Genomic DNA, 22807 nt, shown 5'->3' on the forward strand with positions numbered 1-22807 from the left:
ACTTGCTGCCAGGTTCGCCTTTATCAAATGTTGCTGTTTACTACATTCCCAAGCACAGCTGCCGTATTGAGTACTATAGTATGGCTTAACACTGGGTCCCAATTAACTTTTTTGCAGTAAACTTTAATTACAAACTTGCAGCCACATGGTTCCTGGAAAAATAAATTTAGTTTAGCCCAAGGCTAACTTAAAAAAGGCAAGAATCCAAATAAAGGTCATCCTAAGCAGTGGGGCTCTGCTTTCAGTCCCAATCTGTTCCAGAGGTTGTCTCGCCCATGTTGTTTGGAGGTGGGGGAGGGGGTAAGGAAAGAAACTGGAAGGAGTGTTCGAAGCTGTGCTCGTGACTGACTCCACAGTGGTATCGGCAATGACATGGGAGCAAGGTCCCCGAACACAGGAGGTACATGGCTTGGCGAGATGGACCGGATAAAGTAGAGGGTAATGAGCTGTCAAACTGATAATTCTAAATATTAATTTAATTTAATGTCTTCACATAAAAGAGCAGGATCTGCACACTTGGCTATAATCTGCAAAGGATGTAGTGAGCTTTTAATTTCAGTAAGTTCCGTGTTGTACTGCAGTGAGTTGTGTAATTGCAGTCTGGTGTGTCTGTCACTAGAATAGGCCAATGTTTGCATGGTGAAGGAAGAGAAACTGCTGTAGCAGCAGGCAGTGGTTGTGACATCTGGTACCCAGCAACAATTGTGCACATTTTTCCCTGACTCCGCTACAGCTACAATCTAAACTCTCCACAAAAAAAAAATACCAGCATGGGGTTTCGAGTAGAAATTCAGTTCAGAATGTCCATTTTAACTTAAACTATGGTGCATTAGTCATTGCTTGAATGGGGTAGAAATGCAAGGCAGAAAAATCTCTCTGCAATCATGTGTCTTGTAGCTGTGTCACAAACAACGTACACTAACCTAGGGTGTCAACCTAGGACTACACCTGGCCCCAGAGCCCCTGACCATCCAGTCCTTGAAGCCCAGGCTTATCACTAGTAGCAGCAAATATCTGGCAAATCACACTAACCATTTGCTATTCTCCTAGGAGTCAATTACAAAGGCACTGCTTATAACTTATTAAGCATGCCTACTACTTCAGGCTGTTCTGTAAGTACTTGCCCTGTACATACCGATTTAATTTTAAAAATTTTTTTAAAAAATTAAAGGCTCTGCTGATTTCAGGCAGAGATGGGTCTCCGAGCAGTTTGTTGGCAGTCTGCACTTTGTTAAAGTGCGATCACCTTAGTGATGAGATTCTGGATGCAACTGCTAACAATTGAGGCAGTTGCTAAGCGCAGGCTTCCTTAATTCACTTTGGGTTTACCATCCAATGTATAGCCGACAAAGCGCGTTAACACCAATGCACCCGTTATAAGTGGTGGGGACTGTATTTCTTGTCTGTTCGTTTGTCCTGTTCAGGCCTGGAGCTGTTGAAAGAAAAAGTCCTGCATTTCGAAAACTCCTTTCACGACCTCTGGACGTCCCAAAGCGCTTTACAGCCAATGAAGTACTTTTTTTGAAGTGTAGTCACTGGTGTAATGTACAAAACGTGGCAGCCAATTTGCGCACAGCAAGCTCCCACAAACAGCACTGTGATGTTGACCAGATAGTCAGTCTGTGATGTTGGTTGAGGGTAAATATTGCCCATGACACCTGGAAGAATTCCCCATCTCTTCCGAAATAGTGCCATGGGATCTTTTACCTCCACCTGAGGCCTCGGTTTAACACCTCATCCAAAAAGTACCAGTGTTTAGTGCCATAGAATGGTGGTGAACAGGTACTTGCCCAAAGGGGCAGAGAAGCTAGTTGCAGGACTATACTACTTGACCCTTGGTCAGCCAGCATACATGTCTGGGACCAATACCGTTGCGTCTTACGGCAGTCCATTCCCTCACACCGGTGGAGTTTAGGTTATGCAGTTGATGCCACCGGGTTTACTTCATACAAAACTGCAGCTGGAAAGGAAAATATTTTGATTCACTAAGAATATTTGTACAGCAGGAACATTGAATATCGGTGTCTGACCACAAAGTGCTAAACGGAACATTTTGATGGACTCTTGTACAGAGGTTTAAGGTACTCCAGACTGTGTGACATTTCTAGAGTCTAGGGAGAGAATAGAAATCTGTCCTTTTTATTTAGAGGATAGGATTTGGTGCATTCAAAGTTTAACCATGGTGGATGTGTTTTTTTTCCCCTTATCAGAGCACAAAGTTATCATTGTTGGGCTGGACAACGCAGGAAAAACGACCATCCTTTATCAGTTGTGAGTACATTTCTATATTTGTCGTCTTTAGTATCTTTGTACACTCTAAATTGAAATACATTATCACTTGTCTGCAAATAGGACTCTTTGCCAAATCTACTGGGCCTAGGTCTTAAGCATGCATAAACTTGTTTGAAATTGTTTTTTGCACAGCTAATGATGAGTGTAGTCTAGCAAGAAATTCAAAAATAACATGCATTTATATAGTACCTTTAATGCAGGAGCTTAATAGAAAGTCGCTTTTTGCTGAAACCTGATGTTTTGAATCCAAGTTCATTGAACTAGGTACTGCAGATTTGAACAATCTGGGTGAATTGTTGGCTCTCAATTGCATGGCTTTAGGACCTAAAGTTTTATCTTTTGATGCGCATGTGCATATAGTAATATAGCGTGCAGAGTGATGATTGAACATTATACATTGATTCCAATGGCTTGGATTTTGCCTCCGCTTACATTGTGGTGTTTCTGTCCCGGCAGGGACCCTTTACCTCTAGGGTCTTTCTATATGGATTAGTTCTCTAGGAATTACAGTGTAGCTAGAAGTTAGATGGTATGGTGAACATTTAAACATTCTGGTGCCGGTGAGCAGTGGAGGAAAGATTGACCAGTCCAAGATGTGCTTTGCTGCTTGCTTTTACTGTTTGACTAGGCTAATGCTTGTAACGTTCAAACGTTGACATGATAGCTTTTCGGATGACTTTATAGGGTCTATAAAGTTGCAGGTAAATGTTTGGTTTGAAGACTGGTGTATTTAGCAGGGTATTCGTACCCTGAGGCAGCGTCTGCGCTCTGCTGTTTTCCTTCCCATTGCCACAATTCATTCCACTGGAATTTGAGTACTGCTCAACTGCTAGTAATTTTGGCCCTTCATACAGTCCTTGCAGCAGTGCTAGCTGTCAGTCCAATAATGTGGTTTATAACTTTACGTAACAGTTGAATGCTTGACTGGGGCCGTGTGGTAATTTTATTTGTATCTCACTGTACAATTATTCTGATTATTATTGAGTTTTAAATATGAAATTCGAGACATTAAAGAGCTGTCATTTGCTTTGGTGAGGGCAGAAATACTGCCAGGATTTTCTGGCACTCTTATGGAACAAGTCCTCTGCAGTGTTGGCAGTCATTGAACAGTTTGTACCAGCTACCACTTTGCTAGAGATAACTAGTTTGAAATTGTTTGCTGTTGAATTGTACAATTCCCTAGGCTGAAAGTGGTCTCTCTAGGGTGTTGAGAAATTTGGACTCTGAGATTTCCAGTTGGGGTGCAATGGACGGTGTCGCTGTGGAAGCCTAACCCTCTGCTTGATTTAATTAACAGCCTAATGAACGAGGTGGTCCACACATCACCCACAATCGGCAGCAATGTGGAAGAAATAGTTGTGAAAAACGCCCATTTCCTAATGTGGGACATTGGCGGCCAGGACATGCTGCGTTCAACATGGAACACGTATTATACAAACACAGAGGTATGTGGACACTCATGGTATGGGTAGAACCAGGGGCCACAGCCTCAGGATAAAGGGTAGGCCATTCAGGACTGAGATGAGAAGAAATTTCTTCGCACAGAGGGTGGTCAATCTTTGGAATTCTCTACCCCAGAGGGCTGTGAAGGCTCAGTCGTTGGGTATATTCAAAACAGAAGTCGATAGATTTCTGACTAGTAAGGGCATCAAGGGAAATGGCAACAGGGCCGGTGAATGGAGTTGAGGCAGAAGATCAGCCATGATCTCATTGAATGGCAGAGCAGGCTCGAAGGGCCGAATGGCCTACTCCTATTTCTTATGTTATGTTCTTAAGTTGTTAATGATATAAAGCTCTGGTTAGACTCCCATCTAGGATGGTGTATTCAGTTCTGGGCACCGCACCACAGGAAGGATATATTGGCCTTGGAGGGGGTGCAGAGCAGATTCACCAGAATATCGGGGTTGAAGGGGTTAAATTATGAAGACCAGTTGCATCGACTCGGCTTGTGTTCCACTAAGATGATATAGTTGTAGTGTTTTGCGATGATTAAAGGATTTGATGGGGTAGATAGAGCGAAACTTAGCCATGATCTAATTGAGTGGGAGAACAGGCATGAGGGGCTGAATGGCCTACTCCTGTGCCTATGCATGGTTGGTTGCTGCAATTGGATAAAAATGTTTTTTTTTACTGGAAATAATTACTCAGTAATGAGAATCCAGTAAATCTGCATTATACAGAAACCTTAAAATTAATAATTTAATATTTCATGCTATTAAATGACTGCCAACATCTTTCTCTTTACTCTGAGTAACCTAATCATTCTTCCCTTCTCCCTTTCTCCCCCTTAGCCAAGGAGGACAGAAAGTGACCTGTTTTAGGCCCCTGTGCCAATTGGATGTGTATTATGGGTGGTGGGGGAGAGAGTGCCATTGTATCATTGTATTTGCCTCCACTTGATGCAGGGCACTGCATAAATTGCTCATGTGATGGTACCTCTTACTGATTAAACTGAGTGTACAGCAATCTGTGCTAAAAGAGCAATTTTTGTGAGGCTACTGTTAGTTTACAAAGGAGTAAATCTTTGTCTGAAAATATTTTATAAGATACTTTGACCTCTGTAGAGGATTGTCTGGCGTACAACTTTCTGCTATTGACCCCTCTAGTCATGTCTGCCTAGCTTTTTGTGCAGCAGCCATGACCTGATGTGCGGTGGGATTCTTGGTGTCTTTTTAAAATGGGATCAGAAATACAAAATCTAATAATTCTGCCATCAGAGTTTGGCATGAACAGAGAATTTTGTTAAGTTTATTTTTATCCATTGCCCAGTGGTTGTATACATCGTTGTCCATTCACAACTAGCCCAGGAAGCCCCAAAATGTACAGATGGTGGTACTTATTTTTATGTTTGAGCTGTGTGTGTTTGTGAGCTGACTCCTGGTGTTTACACTGCTTAATCCAGCTCTATCCCCTAAATCCAGCACGCTCATCCCAGCAGCAGACTACACCAAAGAAATCAGGAGTCTGAATAAGGATAAGGGAGCTTTAGGGAATAATACTCAAAAGTCTATGTAATGCTATCATGGTACTTCAAATATAACTTTAGAATAGCAAAGTCCCAATATCGGTGCTTTTATGGAGAATCAATGTGCAGGGCTTGGCAGAGACCCAATTCCTCTGTGCTGAGTTTAGCACTGTAAATGTGCAGAGTCAGCTCAGCTGTCACTGTTTCCTGACCCAAACTAAAGTGCTAAATCTAAAAGTATCTGCAATTGCTTCTGTTTCAAATAGTTTCATCTAAAGGGAATAAGACAGCATCCATTTTCCTTCAGAAAATGAACCTTGCCTCTACCCCTGGAAATTATCAGTAAGTTTCATGACTAACAAGTGAAATTAGTAAAATGCAGCGACCCATAGTATCTACATTCATTGCCCAGTGGGAACCTAGAATGTACAGCACAGAAACGGGTCAATCGGCCTAACCAGTCCATGCTGCTGTTTATGCTCCCCATGAGCATCTTCCCACCCCTCTTCATCTAACCCCATCAGTATATCCTTCTATTCCTTTCCTTAAGCGATTCGCCAAGACGACGAGCGAGTTCCACATGCTAACCGCTGTCTGGGTAAAGAAGTTCCTCTGAATTCCCTATTGGATTTATTGAACAGCAAATATCTGGATACTGGGACTGAGTGTAAGGGCAAGTATCTAATCAGTTCAGACAAATTCCAAAACCACAAAGCTTGAACAAGTTGTAACTGTATCTCTGAACCCTGAGTTGTCGCACCTTCAACCACTTACTTGTGCACCCTTAATTTAAACTGGTCGTGTAGGTTTTAAATTCAGACAAAACCTTGTGGGAGGTTTGCCTGTGGATGCTTTGAACCCGCAATAATTTTCAGTGACTTATGACTCGCGTAATCATGGGATTATTAAAATAATTGGCATATAGCTTATAGGGAAATGTCTACGTATCCAGTATTTGGATTGGGGATCTTTATGTGGCTTTTTATCCCACAGATTTTTTTCTACAGTTCCCGAGTGACTTACTGTAACCAGTTTATCATTGTATGAGGCATCTTCATAGATGCATTTTCTACTGCTGACTGCTGCCTGTGATAGTCCTAGTGCTGTCTGTACTTTTGAACACGGATTCCGAGATTGAATCCCATTGCAGGTTGTCCTGTTGCTAAATCCAACTAAATTCAAGCAATTTCACCAAAAGCAGATTGACCGGTCATTGCTGTTAGTGGGATTTTGCTGTTGACTAAATGGCTTCCATACCTGCCGACATAACGGTGACTGCACAAAGTAATTTATTGTGTATGAAATGTGGTGATAAATGCAGATTTTCTTTCTAAAGACTAACGAGCTGTAATACATCCCAAGTTCAAAATGTTTGTATCAGCCTCTGCAAGTGTTGCTTCCTCTCCATGCAAACTGCTCCAGTAAATGAAGTTGGCCCAGGAGCTTGATGGAAGTTCAACTCATGATTTTTTTAAAAATTCATTGATGGGATGTGGGCGTCGCTGGCTTGCTAGGCCTGCATTTAGTGCCCATCCCTAATTGCCCTTGAGAAGATGGTGGTGAGCTGCCTTCTTGAACCGCTGCAGTCCATATGGTGTAGGCACACCCACAATGCTGTTAGGAAGGGAGTTCCAAGATTTTGGCCCAACGACAGTGAAGGAACGGCGATACAGCTCCAAGTCAGGATGGTGTGTGGCTTGGAGGGGAACTTGTAGGTGGTGATGTTCCCATGCGTCTGCTGCCCTTGTCCTTCTAAGTGGTAGAGGTCGCGGGTTTGGAAGGTGCTGTTTAAGGAGCTTTGGCGAGTTGCTGCAGTGCATCTTGTAGATGGTACACACTGCAGCCACAGTGCGCCGGTGGTGGAGGGAGTGAATGTTGAAGGTGGTGGATGGAGTGTCAATCAAGTGGGCTGCTTTATCCTGAATGGTGTCGAGCTTCTTGAGTGTTGGAGCTGCACTCATCCAGGCAAGTGGAGAGTATTCCATCACACTCCTGACTTGTGCCTTGTAGATGGTGGAAAGGCTTTGGGGAGTCAGGAGGTGAGACACTCGCCGCAGAATTCCCAGCCTCTGGCCTGCTCTTGTAGCCACAGTATTTATATGGCTGGTCCAGTTCAGTTTCTGATCAATGGTAACCCCCAGGATGTTGATAGTGGGGGATTCAGCGATGGTAATGCCATTGAATGTCAAGGGGAGATGGTTAGGGTCTCGCTTGTTGGAGATGGTCATTGCCTGGCACTTGTGTGGTGCGAATGTAACTTGCCACTTGTCAGCCCAAGTCTGAATGTTGTCCAGGTCTTGCTGCATATGGACACGGACTGTGTCAGTATCTGACGAGTCTCGAATGGTGCTGAACAGTGTGCAATCATCAGCGAACATCCCCACTTCTGACCTTATGATGGAGAGAAGGTCATTGATGAAACAGCTGAAGATGGTTGGGCCTAGGACACTGCCCTGAGGAACTCCTGCAGTGATGTCATGTGATTGAGATGAATGACCTCCAACAACCTTTGTGCTAGGTATGATTCCAACCAATGGAGAGTTTTCCCCTTGATTCCCATTGACTTCAGTTTTGCTAGGGCTCCTTGATGCCACACTCGATCAAATGCTGCCTTGATGTCAAGGGCAGTCACTCTCACCTCACCTCTGGAATTCAGCTCTTTTGTCCATGTTTGGACCAAGGCTGTAATGAGGTCAGGAGCTGAGTGGCCCTGGCGGAACCCAAACTGGCGTCAGTTAGCAGGTTATTGCTGAGTAAGTGCCGCTTGATAGCACTGTCGATGACACCTTCCATCACTTTGCTGATGATTGAGAGTAGACTGATGGGACGGTAATTGGCCGGGTTGGATTTGTCCTGCATTTTGTAGACAGAACATACTTGGGCAATTTTCCACATTGCCGGGTAGATGCCAGTGTTGTAGTTGTACTGGAACAGCTTGGCTAGGGGTGCAGCTAGTTCTGGAGCACAAGTCTTCAGTACTATTGTACTGAGGGTTGCTCCTAGAGTGGGCACAATTCAAAAACCTCTGGTTGGATTTAATGGAGAGTGAAAACTGTTGGTGGTATCTCCCCAGACTGTTCTATCACCTGACAGTGAGATTGAAAGGGGGCGGCAGCCAGCAAAGGGTTTCTTTCTCCTATTTTCTTCCCTGGAAGTGCTGGTTCTCCTTGGAGGCTCTGCTCCACAGCAGCCCTCCAGCGCCTTACCCAAGTGGCTATTCGTGTGCAAGCCGAGAGAGTATTGGGCTCTGGGTGTATTGCAGCCGAGCCTGATTAGGTTCTTTGTGTGTGCGTGTCCATCCAGGCATCAGTGTGCCGTGCAAGTTCCAGCAGGGGTCATTGGACAGTGATCAGGAGCTCAAACCCTGGTTTCCATGAGTGAGGCCAATTCCAAAGACATCAGTTTCACCTCGATTAGTTAACTTGACACAAACTGAGAATTAAACCTGATATAGTTGTTCTAACTCACTAACCAGTCGCTGCATTTAAAAAAAAAAAAAAAAAATTATTCTCCTCTCCCTTCCCCTCGAGCTCTTTTGCCAGTTACCTTAAATCTGTGTCCTCTGGTTACTGACCCTTCTGCCAGTGGAAACGGCTTCTCCCTATTTACTCTTATCAAAACCTCTCTTAATTTTGAAATGACCTGCAAGTGCCGATAGCAGATTGTAGTAAAACAAAAGGATCTGAAGTTTCCCTGCTGGAGCAGTGCCTTGTTTTGAGCTGCGTTGTCCAGGTCATGGTGTTGGTGACCATTAAAGTCTAATTAGTGTCTAGTTGACTGCTCTTTAAAGTTTCTGGCTTTGTGATGTAAAATAAATTGGAGAAGACAGAACAGCTGGAGTGATCAGCCAGCCTGTTATGATGGTGAAAAGTTTCTATAATCTCCACTCTGAATGAAGTTTGTATCCCAGCTGGCAATACTTGATCTTTGCTGGCACCGTCTTGCGCTGTTGTGTTTACGCAGCAATCAAATCTGTTGATCATTAACTTTCATGAAGCTGCCAGTTAAGGTTGGAAACTTAACCAATGGCATCGAGCAAGCTTCCCCTGGAACCCTCTGCCATTTCACACAAGGAGCAGTATAACAAAAGTTGAAAATTCCTACCTCCTGTGCACCAGGTTAACAGAATAACAGAGGTGCAAAATGCCACAACTTTACTGAATGAAATCACTGTTTAATTAAATTCTGTTGACACTGCAGGCTAATTGCTTTATACTGCATTTACAGTCCGCATTGGCAGTAGGCCTATTTATTGCCGTTAAACCAATGCGCATTAACGTTCACTGTGGTACTCCTAATTCATCTTGTAATTGCCCCACTGCAATGGCCCCAGTACTTCACCTTGGTATATAGTTCAAACTGCACTCTCGTGCAAAATCTAATGGTGAAGTTGGGTGTTTCAAATGGATACAGCACAAATAATTCATAGCATTGCAATAAAATCCGATTAGCTGAATCTGCCAGCAGTCTTCATTGATTTGAATTGAACGGAGCAGGATTGAATTCTACTTGGTGCAATGTTTGGCCTTTAATTTGGTGCATCTAAATCACTTAATGGAATACATTAGCTTAAGCCTTTGAGCACTTCAATGTGAGTTTTTTTTCTTTTCCTTCCCTGTGCGCCCCCAGCCCCTGGCTCTAAGTTTTCACAAAACCTCTGCTATACTGAATTGGCATGGTAGGAGATGTACACAGCAATCTGGGGCCTATGCTCTCTGTTCACTCCTTCCCTAACAGCTAAGATTGGGAGCATTTAAAAAGTGACCAGAACCTGCGTATCATATGACACAATGAGGAATGGAAGTACAATATGGTTTCCATCATGTGACCTCAATATTTATCTCAATCACTGGGGAAAAATTGGTGACATTAAGAACAAAAAAATATAAGAATTAGGAGCAGGAGCAGCCATACGGCCCCTCGAGCCAGCTGATGGTCATGGCTGATCTTCGACCTTCACTCTACTTTCCCGCCCAGTCTCCATATCCCTTGATTTCCCGAGAGTCCAAAAATCTATCAATCTCAGCCTTGAATATACTCAAAGATTCAGCATCCACTGCCCTTTGGAGTAGAGAATTCCAAAGCTTCACAACCCTCTGAGTGAAGACATTTCTCCTCATCTCGGTCTTAAAAGGCCGACCCCTGATCCTGAGACGATGCCCCCTAGTTCTAGGCTCTCCAGCCAGAGGGAACAAGCTCTCAGCATCTACCCTGTCAATCCCCCTCAGAATCTTATATGTTTCAATGAGATCACCTCTCATTCTTCTAAACTCCAGAGAGTATAGGCTCAATCTCTCCTCATATATAGGACAACCCTCTCATCCCAGGAATCAATCAAGTGAACCTTTGTTGCACTGCCTCTAAGGCAAGTATATCCTTCCTCGGGTAAGGAGACCAATACTGCGCAGTACTCCAGGTGTGGTTTTACCAAAGCCCTGTACAATCGTAACAAGACTTCCTCACTCTTGTACTCCAACCCCCTTGCAATAAAAGCCCACATGCCATTTGCCTTCCTAATTGCTTGCTGTAACTGCATGCTAACTCTGTTTCCTATACGAGGACACCTGAATCTCTCTCAACACCATCATTTAATAGTTTCTTGTAGGAATTGACAAATTCCTAACCAAGAACTGAGGTCGACTCAGGCAATCAAACAAACAGGTTTTTAATGCAAAACTAAACCAGTTTAAACAGTTTGTTGAGATTGATACAGGAGAACCACGAAAACAGGTCTGTACAAGATGAAGCTTCCATGAGGACTGCTAGGGTGGTCCCGTGGATGGCGTCATGACGTCGTCACGTTTTTCCCGCGCTTGGGTGGTCACGTGATTGGCGGCATGACGTCATTGCGTTTGCCCGCAGTTTTAAAGGGACCACGCCCAGTACATGCAAACAGTATGTACAAACCGAGAAATAACTAACACTGGTACAGGCTTAGGTTGGAGTAAAACATCGTTAAAGGGAATTATATACAGTTGCTCAGAGTCCCTTAGTGGCTCCGCCACATGCGCCCCCCCCCCCCCCCCCCCCCCAGAATTCTCGTTAACGGAAAAAGTCAAGCGGTGAGAGGGTCTGACAAGCCTGTCAGAACGACTCCTGTACTCCTGAAGCGGAGGCTGCTGGACAGCTGGCGGTGGAGCGGGCGATTGCACTTGGTCTGGCGTGACGACGATAGGTGGCCGACTTCGTCTTGGTGGCTGTGCTGTCTCGACGGGGCGGTCGAGGTCCAGATGTGCCGACTTTAGACGATCAACCGAAATGTGGTCCGGTTTACCACCAACATCCACCTTGAAGGTTTTGTCCCCTGCCTCTAGCACGCGGAAAGGACCAGTGTATGTGGCCTTGAGCGGATCCCTATAAGCATCGTGACGAATAAAGACGTATTCGGCCTTATGAAGCTCCGGGGGAAATGTGCGAACTCTGCAGCCCGTGGTGCGAAGTGGGCACCGGCGCGAAGCATCTGGCTGCCTCCTGGTGACTAGTAAGCTGGTCAGACGCGGACCATGGCTTCGTCGATTCTGGCAGGAAATCTCCCGGGACTCGCAGCGGCTGACCGTACACCAGCTCTGCTGATGAAGAGCGAAGGTCGTCTTTGGGGGCCGTGCGAAGGCCCAACAGGACCCACGGTAGTTTGTCTACCCATCCAGCGTCCTGGAGGCTGGCCCTCAGGGAGGCTTTGTGACCGGTGGAAACGTTCACAGAGACCATTCGCCTGTGGGTGGTAGGCTGTGGTGCGGTGTAATTTGACACCGAGCCCTTGGGCCACCACATTCCAGAGTTCGGAGGAAAACTGTGGTCCCCTGTCTGAAGAAATATCAGCAGGCACTCCGAAACGGGCAACCCAGGTGGAAATGAACGCCCTGGCCATGTCCGCCGAAGTAGTGGATGATAAGGAAACTGCCTCCGGCCATATGGTGGTGCGGTCAACCATTGTCAGGATGTGTGAAAAACCATGGGAGGGTGGGAGTGGACCCACCAGGTCCACATTGACATGGTCAAACCGTCGCTCCGGCACTGTGAAGGTGGCCAACGGAGCTTTGATGTGACGCTGTACTTTGGCCTTTTGGCAGACAACGCAGGTGGTGGTCCAGTCGCGGACGTCCTTGTGCATGCTGTGCTATACGAATTTCCTCGACATCAGCTTCTGGGAGGCCTTCATTCCTGGGTGTGATAACCCATGTATGGCGTCGAACACTTTGCGGCGCCAGACGGCCGGTATGACAGGGCGAGGGTCCCGAACGGAGACGCCCCACAAGAGCGTGGTACCTGCCGCATGGAACTTGACGTCGGCCAACTGGAGGCCAGTGACGGTGGTTCTGTAGGCTTGGACTTCTGGGTCCGAGGCTTGGTCCGCTGCCATGAGGGCGTAATCGATGCCTAAATGAACCGTATTGACGGTCGCGTGGGAGAGGCAGTCGGCCACCAGGTTGTCCTTACCGGCCACGTGCTGTATATCCGTGGTGAACTTGGATATGTACGTCAGGTGACGTTGCTGTCTGGATGACCACGGTTCCGCGGTCTTGGCCATGGCGAAGGTGAGCGGCTTATGGTCCACGAAGGCGGTGAAGGGACGTCCTTCCAGGAGGAAACGAAAATGTCGGATGGCCAGAAAAAGAGCGAGCAACTCCCGGTCGAATGTGTTCTACTTCCTCTCGTTCCGCCGTAGTTGACGGCTGAAGAATGCCAACGGCTGCCAGGCCCCATTCACCCACTGCTCTTGCACGGCGCTGATTGCGTAGTCTGACGCGTCGGTTGTGAGGGCGATGGTGGCTCCTGGTAGCAGGTACGCCAGCATAGTCACATTGACCAAGGCTCTTTTTGTGCCGGCGAACGCCCGGGCCACGTCCTCCATCCAGTCTACCGTATCTTTGCCAGTCCTGCCCTTGCGGGCCTCGTACAGGGGCTGCGTGAGCAGTGCTGCCTTAGGCACGAAACGGTGGTAAAAGTTTACCATGCCTAGGAATTCCTGCAGGGCCTTAATGGTTTGTGGGCGTGGAAAGGATGTCACTGCCTCTACCTTCGCCTGTAAAGGAACCGCTCCCTCTGAAGTGATGCGATGCCCCAGGAAATCAATTTGCTGCAGGCCAAACTGACACTTGGCCGGGTTGATAATCAGGCCGTGTTGGCTGAGACGCTGAAAAAGGGTGCGGAGGTGACCGATGTGTTCTGCTTTGATGGGACTGTCAATGAGGATGTCGTCTAAGTAGACGAAGAACTTGAGGTCCCGCAGCATGGAGTCCATCAGGCGTTGGAAAGCCTGGGCGGCGTTCTTTAAGCCAAACGGCATTCTTAAGAACTCAAAGGCCGAATGGGGTGATGACTGCAGTCTTCTGAACGTCTTGGGGATGGACGGGGACCTTGTGGTAGCCCCGGACGAGGTCAACTTTCGAGAATAGTGTTCCCTGCCAAATGGGCGGAGAAATCCTGAATATGGGGGATCGGGTACCGATCAGGAGTGGTGGCGTCATTTAGGCGGCGATAGTCGCCGCCAGGCTTCGGGACGACGTGGAGGGGTGAAGACCAGGGACTATTCGACCGGCGAATAATCCCTAACTGTTCCATGGTCGCGAACTCCGCTTTCGCGACCGCCAGCTTGCCAGGTTCCAGGCGCCGGGCCCGCGTGTAGACCGGGGGGCCGTTGGTGGTGATGTGGTGTTCCACACCATGTTTCGTGGCCGTGGAAGAGAAAGTGGGCCTTGTCAGGTCGGGGAATTCGCCGAGCAGGCGAGCAAACTCATCCGGAGTCTCAAAAGCACAGGCGACGGTGCGCGACGTAGTGTTACTGCGGTAACAAGGGATAGAATGAAAAGTTGCCGCGTTGATCAACCGGCAGTTCTTCACGTCGACCAGGCGGTTGTTGGCGCACAGGAAATCCGTGCCGAGAATGGGTTGAGAAACCTTGGCCGTAATGAACTCCCGATGAAACCGTTGCCCCCCGAAGCGAACCTCCACACGCCGTCTGCCGAAAGTCCGAATCGCTCCGCCATTGGCTGCTTCAAGGGCGAGGCTGCACATCCCTGCCTGTACATCGAGGGCGGACGCTGGCAAAATGCTGCACTGTGCTCCGGTGTCGCACAGAAAATGACGGCCGGAGAGCGTATCGGTAATGAAAAGCAACTTGCCAGCATTGCCAATCGCCATGGCCGCGGGGCGCCCGTTAGACCCGTTCCTCATAAGTCGCAGTTTTTTGGGGGGGGGAGTTGTAGGGAGGGCGGCAACGTCTCGCCTTCGCGCCGAACTGTGCGTGGTAGAAACACAGCCCAGCAGGCTGACGAGCTGGTACGGCGTCTGTGGGGAATGGGCGCTTCATGGCGGTGCAGTACTGCTGCGTTACCGCGAAAATTTTGTCCGCCTCTGCCGCAAGTGCCGCGCAGTCTTCTACCTCGGATCTGGCCAGGGCAGCTTGCACTCGCTCAGGCAGCTGGCTGAGGAATAGTTCCCGAAAAAGGAAACATTCCGGTTCAGAGCCCAGGAGTGTGAGCATTTGGCTCATCAATTCCGAAGGCTTGGAGTCCCCAAGCCCGGGCATGGCGCGCTCCAATTTAGTGAGCCCGAAGACTTGCAGCAACCGCGCCTTGATGGTGTCATACTTGCGCTCCGTTGGAGGGTTCTCGAGGCTGATGATCCGCGAGGCGGTGGAGCTGTCGAGTGCGGAGACCACGTAGAGGTATTTAGTTTGATCTGCAACGATGTCCCGCAGGGCGAACTGGACTTCGACCTGGATGAACCACGAGGTCGCCTGCTGCTCCCAGAACTGCGGTAGCTTCAACGAAATGGCGTTGGCCTCCATGTTGTGTTCTTTTTGTGAAAAACGTTCACAAAAGTCGGGGTCACCAATGTAGGAATTGACGAATTCCTAACCAAGAACGGAGGTCGACTCCGGCAATCAAACAAACAGGTTTTTAATGCAAAACTAAACCAGTTTAAACAGTTTGTTGAGATCGATACAGGAGAACCACGAAAACAGGTCTGTACAAGATGAAGCTTCCACGAGGACTGCTAGGGTGGTCCCGTGGATGGCGTCATGACGTTTTTCCTGCGCTTGGGTGGTCACGTGATTGGCGGCATGACGTCATTGCGTTTGCCCGCAGTTTTAAAGGGACCACGCCCCGTACATGCAAACAGTATGTACAAACCGAGAAATAACTAACAGACTGGTACAGGCTTAGGTTGGAGTAAAACATCGTTAAAGGGAATTATATACAGTTGCTCAGAGTCCCTTCGTGGCTCCGCCACATTCTCACCGTTTTTATAAAAAAAAAAAAAAAAAAAAAAAAATTTAGTTTTTCTATTCTTCCTACCAAAGTGAATAACCTCCCATTTCCCCACAATATACTCTCATCTGCCACCTTATTGCCCACTCACTTAACCTGTCTATATCCCTTTGTATGCTCTGTGTCTTCCTCACAATGTTCTATGAAAAGCTAACTACATGATACTGGTCTCCAGGAGGGATGGATTTGTATTTATCATGTGTAAATTTGTTTTTATTTTCAGTTCGTCATTCTAGTTGTGGACAGCACAGACAGAGAGCGGCTCACGCTTACAAAAGAGGAACTCTACAAAATGCTGGCACACGAGGTACAATTTGCTGCGAAATTGAAAGCCAGTAAACTGAGTATTGGATGAAGAGGAAAGAGAAGGGAGTTCACTACTAATGTGATGTCTGAAATACAGGGTCTTGAATTTGAGTTTTTATTTGGCCAATATGTCAATATTGGTTCTCTGAACTTCAATATCTCCCAGTTGTTCCAATGGCTGGGTGGTCAGATTCAGAGTGGCCGTGAGCCATACTGACCAGGGAGGTGCCAGATTCAATCAGTCTGTACCGAGTTAAGACGGCAAGTTATAATGGCGTATGCCATAAAAGAAACTTCTGATTTTTTTTTTTCCCCCCAATGACCAATTAGTTAAAGATACTACCTGTATAGTGATAAGCCATACAGGCCAGATTTTGCTGATTTTTGATACCCTGCGTGTGCTGGGTTAGCTGAGCTGCTCCGCAGTTTGCTTTAGTGCCTTGGATAGGGAGTGACACCCCTAAACTGACTGTAAACACCAGGAAAAGATCCGGTATTCTGAGCAGCGGGACCAAGTAATGCATTGTGGATTCCCGTTGCAAGTCTATAGTGACAGTAGTTTGAATTGGCACAGACCTCAGTAAGTAAGGTTCCGATCTATGGATGTCTGGTGAAAACTGAATCTGGCCTGGATTTAATGCTTTCTATAATCAAATAATACCCGAGAAACCGGGGGAGGCAGAAAAGTGGGGTTGGGGATAGGAAGAAATGGGTAGGAAATCTGCCTTGGTTCAAACAATTGCCATTGTAGACCAGCAAGAAAAATATACAGCACATTACTTGTGTCAGCTGGTTGTACCACCAGTTCTTTGCCTGGCGTTAGTCTTGGCCAAATGTAGACACCACTTAAATGGGTGGGTTCATTAATCATGTTTGTGTAGATTGAATGCTGAGCCTGGACTACAATACCATTACCTGGTTTGATTTACACTTGCTGTTTTCCAGCCTTAGCTGTTTTCCAGCCTTCGTTGCTTTGTTCTGCAAGATTTGTAACAATGGCTTGTCTTCATTCATAGGACCTCCGGAAGGCAGCTGTGCTGGTATTTGCCAATAAACAAGACATGAAGAACTCCATGTCGGCAGCTGAGATTTCCAAGTTTCTAACACTAACGTCCATCAAAGACCATCCGTGGCACATCCAGGCCTGTTGCGCACTCACAGGCGAAGGGTTAGTGTTGGATCGTGATCGGTTTCACTGTTAAAAGATTAGTTACATTTGAGTTCATCGTAGAAAGCTGATTGAAGGATGTTTGTTTTTCGTCTCAATCAGACTTTGTATCTTAAATATGCAACTACAGGTTTTTTGGGGAAGGTTTGCATTAGCCATGTCTGTGTCTGAACTAGTTGCAGCTTAATCCTAGAATTGAATTCTCTGCTATTGAAATGTTTAGCCACGCAAATTTCCATGTTGAATGGGGGCATTAGTTGGGTAATTAGTTGTTAGTTGAGAGGAAAGAACTTGCTCAATTAAATGTTTTATTTTAAATAAAAGAAAGTTAACTTCCCTGGGAACGCAGCAATTTAGATCTTTTAAATCATCCCTAACCCTGCTTTAAAACTGGGCAGGAGTTGCTTTCAACCTTTAATTGCTGGGACAGGCACTGGGTTGTTGAGCAACAGAATTTGCATCTAATTAATTGCTTTAAAAGCCTGCAACATCAATAAGAGATACTTTGAAATCAGTCTTGGCAGATTGAGACTTAATTCTGCTGCTTGCAAACACCAATTCTGAAATGTAGCCACTTATAACGAGAGGAATTTGTGGAAGGGTTTTTGTACCCAATATTTAAGCTGCACCATAAGTGAAATTTAGACTCTGATGAATGAGAGCCAAAGTAATGCATCTTTTGCCAGTTCAAACCACTGCTGTCGTTTCATAATGAAACCTGATCAGCTGTAAGCACTGAAATAATGAAGCTTTACAGTTTGTAAAGCCTTTAGTGGCTTCATAGTGTATTGCCAAAATTAAGGTTTGGTTTAAAAATGAAGGCTTAAGCCTGCGTTTCCTCCAATCAAATTCTCAAATGAACAGATTGTTAGCTTCCATTGTTCCTCCATTTCACCCTAACCATGTTATGGTACGTGTCTTGTCTTTTTATTTCCACCTGTACTGAAATGTGTCCACACCAGCATGAGTGATGTATGCAAGGTTGTGCATTGTGGAACTGCAGTGATCTGGAAGTGCTTGATGTCATTTCCCACCAGTCACTTTTTTCCATGAAATGGAATCCGCGCTCCCCAAAAACACAGTAGCGATTCCACTTCTCTACTCGCCAACCCTGATACCCATTTGCTTTAATGATGATGCCAGGAAAGACTTAACAGGCTGGAGCTCTTTTCGCTAGAAAGGTGAAGGCTAAGGGGTGATGATAGAGGCCTTCAAAATTATGAGGGGGTTTGATAGGGTAGAAGTAGAGATGTTGCTTCCACTTGAGGAGGGGAAGGGAGAGAGAGTCCAAATATAGGTCATAATAATTATAAGATAGTCACTGATAAATCCAATGGGGAGTTCAGGAGAAATTTCTTTACCCCGTGAGTGGTTAGAATGTGGAACTCGCTGCCACAAGGTGTATTTGAGGCGAACAGCATAGATGCCTTTTAAAGGGAAGCTAGATAATACAAGAGGGAGAAAGGAACAGAAGGATATGCTGATAGGGTTAGATGTAGTAAGGTGGGAGGAGATTAGTGTGGAGCATAAAACCGACACTGACCAGTTGGGCTGACTGTCCTGTTTCTCTGCTGTAAATTCTGTGTAATGGAGGAAGAATCATGGGCTGGTGAGCACGAAAGTGGAATTTCTGCCCCGCAGAATATAACCATTCAATCTCCTAGTTGCGCATTTCAGACTTGAAACATTTTTCTTAAACTTTGTGAACCTGGCAAGGGATATATTTATGTTTACATGATTTCTTCCCTTCTTTCAGACTGGGTCAAGGGCTGGAATGGATGACATTGAAAACAGCAGCAAAATAGAGCTTGGCGCTTGCAAGCGAAAAAAAAACTGTCAAAAGAAATGACCCGCCTATAAGCAGCTGCGGGTACAGATGTGGCTCCGTGCCTTGGTTTTAGAGACAATTCTTAAAACACAGAGAAGGCCCCTGGCTGGGGCACTTGAATTGTGACGCACCGAGAATCCTTCATTTTGAACCTGCAGGAACCGGAACTGAAGGACAGCCATCTTGGTGGGCCCTGAGACAAACTGATGGTCTGGAAACGCTGGATAGAATAATGGAAAAATGGCCGTGAGAACATGCTGGATTTTAAACTCTTGCCATCCAAGGTGCAGAATGATTTGGGTTCTCCAGGAAACCAAACACTAACTGTGGAACAATGGAAGTCTTAAACAAGAACGTGAAGGGATAAAGCTGCTTGCAATCAGCGACACTCCAAAGTTTCTGTGGTAACTTTAAGTATGTGGCCAATACATGTGCTGAGCTGGCTTGGTGATTGTGTTCCCAGCGCAAGTGGGGAAACCAGGAATTGTGTGTGGCCTGAACCTCAGGATGTGCATTTTACTCCCATCCTGATCAGCAAGAGTATTTAATTCTATTGAACCTCGGGAACAATCTTGCTCCTTGTTCAACTTGCTAGAGTTTTTATTCTATTGAATGAAACACCATTAGATCACTGATCAGTATTAATCTGTTCTAGGGCTTGAATCAATAGCCAGAGCTATGAAGCTTCAATAAAATAGAAAAGCTTTGATACTTTATATATTTTTCTCCTTGGAGTTCAAAGCTAGACTGTAAGGTGCTGCCAATCCATCCCAGGCTACATCTTGGTACTTTACTAGCCAACTGTTCTGTTGCATAGCTAGAATTAATGAAGGATGCCTCAAAGCTGGAGGAGTGACTTGCTGCAGTCATCAATGGCTTATAGACCATGAAAATTCTTGGGTCAGATTAACTTCAGACATGCACGTCATTTGATTATTTTGGGTGGTGGTTGTTAAAATTCAAAGTCTGTCCTTTCATTACAGAACTCCTTGTTCCATTGAACTCTTCCTATTGCCCACTTTCAATGGAAAAAGCAACCTAACAATGCTCCATACCAGTTATCAAGGCCAGTTAATACCTGCCCTTAAGCCAGTCCTTTCATCTGTGTAATGAGGGATGACTGAGTTTCAGGTGAGGAGTGTGACTTCGGTGTAGTGCTTTTCCCTGCATGCCTTTACAAGGAAGTGACATGGGGATTGGGCTGAAGTATTCAGTGCTCTGGTGATGGGACCCAAAAGCCAGAGAAACATGAGCAAAATAAGTATTGTACTGAAAGGACTGGCTACCATCTGATTGGTTTCCTTGTTAAATGGGTAACGGCTTCAGAAGTCCACTTGAAAAGAGCCATTCTGGAAATCGAATGGCACGTGATCCTTTTGTAATGGTTAATCAGTCTATTCAAGACCCAAATTCCAACTCTGACGGGTGGTGATGAAAAGAAACTCTGATTGCTTCAATAAAAACATGGTCCCAAATACATAGCAGCTGCTTCAGCACCTGGAGAGGTTGGCACTGGTTAACCCAAAGCCCCTAGCCTGCCTGATTGGGGGTCTACCACAAGCACTAACCCTGCCTTTTGTCTTTTCGGATACTGACGGACTTTCTATGTATTTCCAACACTGACTTTAAGGAAGTCCAATTGTAGCACACTCTGCTTCTTGGCATTCCGTGCATTGTGGCGAGAGCAGGGTGAAACTTTCCAATGTAACTCCTTTCAAACAATGTATTAACTTGTAAATGATGTTTGGTTAATGGGGTTAATGCATAATTTGGTCTTTTAAAGTTGATCTTGGTACCTGGCTTCACATTTGCCCAGCAATACAGCTTCGCCCACATTGAGTCAGTAGTGCTCTATTGATCGTCTTATGGAATCAGCAAAGGCTAGAGGGAAGAGGAGAAGCCGAACAAATGAAAGAATTTAGAAATAGTCTGCACTATGAATAGAAATGGATATTGTAATTACAACATAGCCTTAATTTGCCAAGACTGTGTAATTGGATTTGAACTTTTTTGCAGTTTAGCCGCATTGTCTGTTGTCTGTTAATCAGCATCATCCCAGATCATTTTTCGTTACTGAAGACACCCGATTTTTTTGTGTAAAGCTCATAAGTGATCCAGTACCTTAATGTGAAAGGAATGAGTATGTTGGCCTTTCACTGCAGTCACAGTACGCTGCACCTAATCCTGGTTCTGCTGTCAACTCATTCACATCAAAAGCTTGATTTGGATCCAGAAATTAAGGCTTCATGTCTGACTATCTACTGTCAGACCTCCATACATGCACAGCATGAGGTGGAAACTGAGTTATTATGGCCATGGCTAACTTTTTTTTATTTTCCCACTTCTTCTTTCCTGTGATAAATGTGCCTATGCTTGCTGGGTAACCACTTCCCTAGCCCATTCCAGCAGCAACGATCCTTTATTGTCCCCTCAGCAGCTAAGCTGCATACTTCACTGTAGGGGCTCCTGGTACAGGCATCCTAACCTTGCTGCATTTGCGCAGAGTTCACTGATGACTGTAAATGGTGAAAATAAGCTTCGTTCAAATGTAACCCTCACCATATTTTTAAAAAAATCCTTTGTTCTTGCATGAGAAAGAACCTATGACTCTTGTGCTGTATGAGTCTAAGCCAAGGTCCCCCTCCTGTGTGTTCATCCCTATTCATAAAGACTTGCCTTTCTAACTGTAGGGTAGGGATGTCCAAGCTTTGGCAGGGGAGGGGGGGGGCGCGGGGGGTAGGAAACGTAATCCGACCTTGAAACAAGCAGTCTAGCCCATAAAGCTCGGGCAATTCAGTTATATTTCTTGTTCCTCCGGTTTGAAACCTGAGGGGGGTTTGAAAAGGGTTGTGCTTGGTATTGTTACCTCCCTGGTGGATAATTCTAAATTGCAACACCTAGATCTGTCTGTATTGGCAACTTGTGTTGTATGTAAATTAATGATTTAAATTTTGTGGCCTGCATGACTTCCAAGTTGCAAATGAAGACAGAGCTTGGACAGATCTGCTGTAGGGCACTTAATGCAGTTCCCTAAACTAGTCCTATAGCCCTGCTATAAATAACTGGTCACATACAACGTCTAGAGCGGGTGCTCAGAGTAGACACTAAGTGCATGAAGTACAGTAGAATGCCATCTGATCCCTCTGCACTTATCGACCCCGATTCTCAGCCCAGGGTGTGAGTGAGGCTCTATTTTGAAGACTGAAATTAACTGCCATTCAATCTCTGTACCTTATAACCATCTAAATTGCAACTGTTACAAGCCTCGTGTCGACTTCATTCTGACAGTGCTACAGCCGCACCCAGTGTAGTTGAGGTAGATCCACTGAGCCATCCTGCTCCTTGTTACATATAGTACATTGGATCAGAGCGTCGGGAGAATTGCCTGTTGCCATTGTACTTTCTACCTCAAGTCTCGGTTAATGACTACCTTGCTTCTGAGTATAGATGGAGTTCTGTCTTTAATCTAAATATTGCTGTTTGTGTATTTTAAACAAAAATTTGCCAATTTAACTTCACCAAACTCCAATGATTTGGTGATGGTGTGTTTCCTGCAGTGGCTTAATGTGCAACAGCACCACCTAGTGTGGTACTAAGCCCTATAGAGCAGGAATTTCTCTTTCTTCCCACCCCCCCCCCCCCCCCCCCCCCCCCCCCCCCCAAACCTTTGGTCTGTGAATCAGCCAGGGTCAGGCCTGTGTTACTTGGTCTTTGTTTCACCTCCTTAGACAAATGAAAACTAAAATTCCTGCTTCTGATAGTTTAGTGACTCCTGCTGAGAAATGTCTTGTTGACATTGAGGAGGATAGGATTGGGTCTAGATATGATGCTCCCATGGTCGAATACCCTGTCAACACTGGGCTTGCATGCGATTGGCCACTTGGATGGTGCCTGTGGACTAGAGTCCTCACCAGAGGAGAATGGGCCGAGGAGCATGGGAGAGGTGACGAGACTTTCCAGCTAAAGAACTCCGT

The 22807-nt window shown here is 45.8% G+C and overlaps 1 protein-coding gene across 1 annotated transcript in view; it reads left to right on the forward strand.

The window, feature by feature from the left end:
* The window catches only part of LOC147101278 (ADP-ribosylation factor-like protein 5B), a 40611-nt gene extending 18139 nt beyond the window's left edge, over window positions 1-22472 (forward strand). Inside the window, exons 2-6 of the mRNA XM_085966570.1 lie at window positions 2211-2271; window positions 3590-3737; window positions 15755-15838; window positions 16854-17005; window positions 18762-22472. Coding sequence (XP_085822696.1) covers window positions 2211-2271; window positions 3590-3737; window positions 15755-15838; window positions 16854-17005; window positions 18762-18810 — 494 coding nt within the window. The 3' untranslated portion in view covers window positions 18811-22472. The remainder of the gene's footprint in view (window positions 1-2210; window positions 2272-3589; window positions 3738-15754; window positions 15839-16853; window positions 17006-18761) is intronic.
* Window positions 22473-22807: the final 335 nt, after the last annotated feature.

This window comes from Somniosus microcephalus, chromosome 24 (genome assembly GCF_052327205.1).
Source record: "Somniosus microcephalus isolate GS21.2 chromosome 24, FLI_Smic_1.0, whole genome shotgun sequence".
Taxonomy (NCBI): domain Eukaryota; kingdom Metazoa; phylum Chordata; class Chondrichthyes; order Squaliformes; family Somniosidae; genus Somniosus; species Somniosus microcephalus.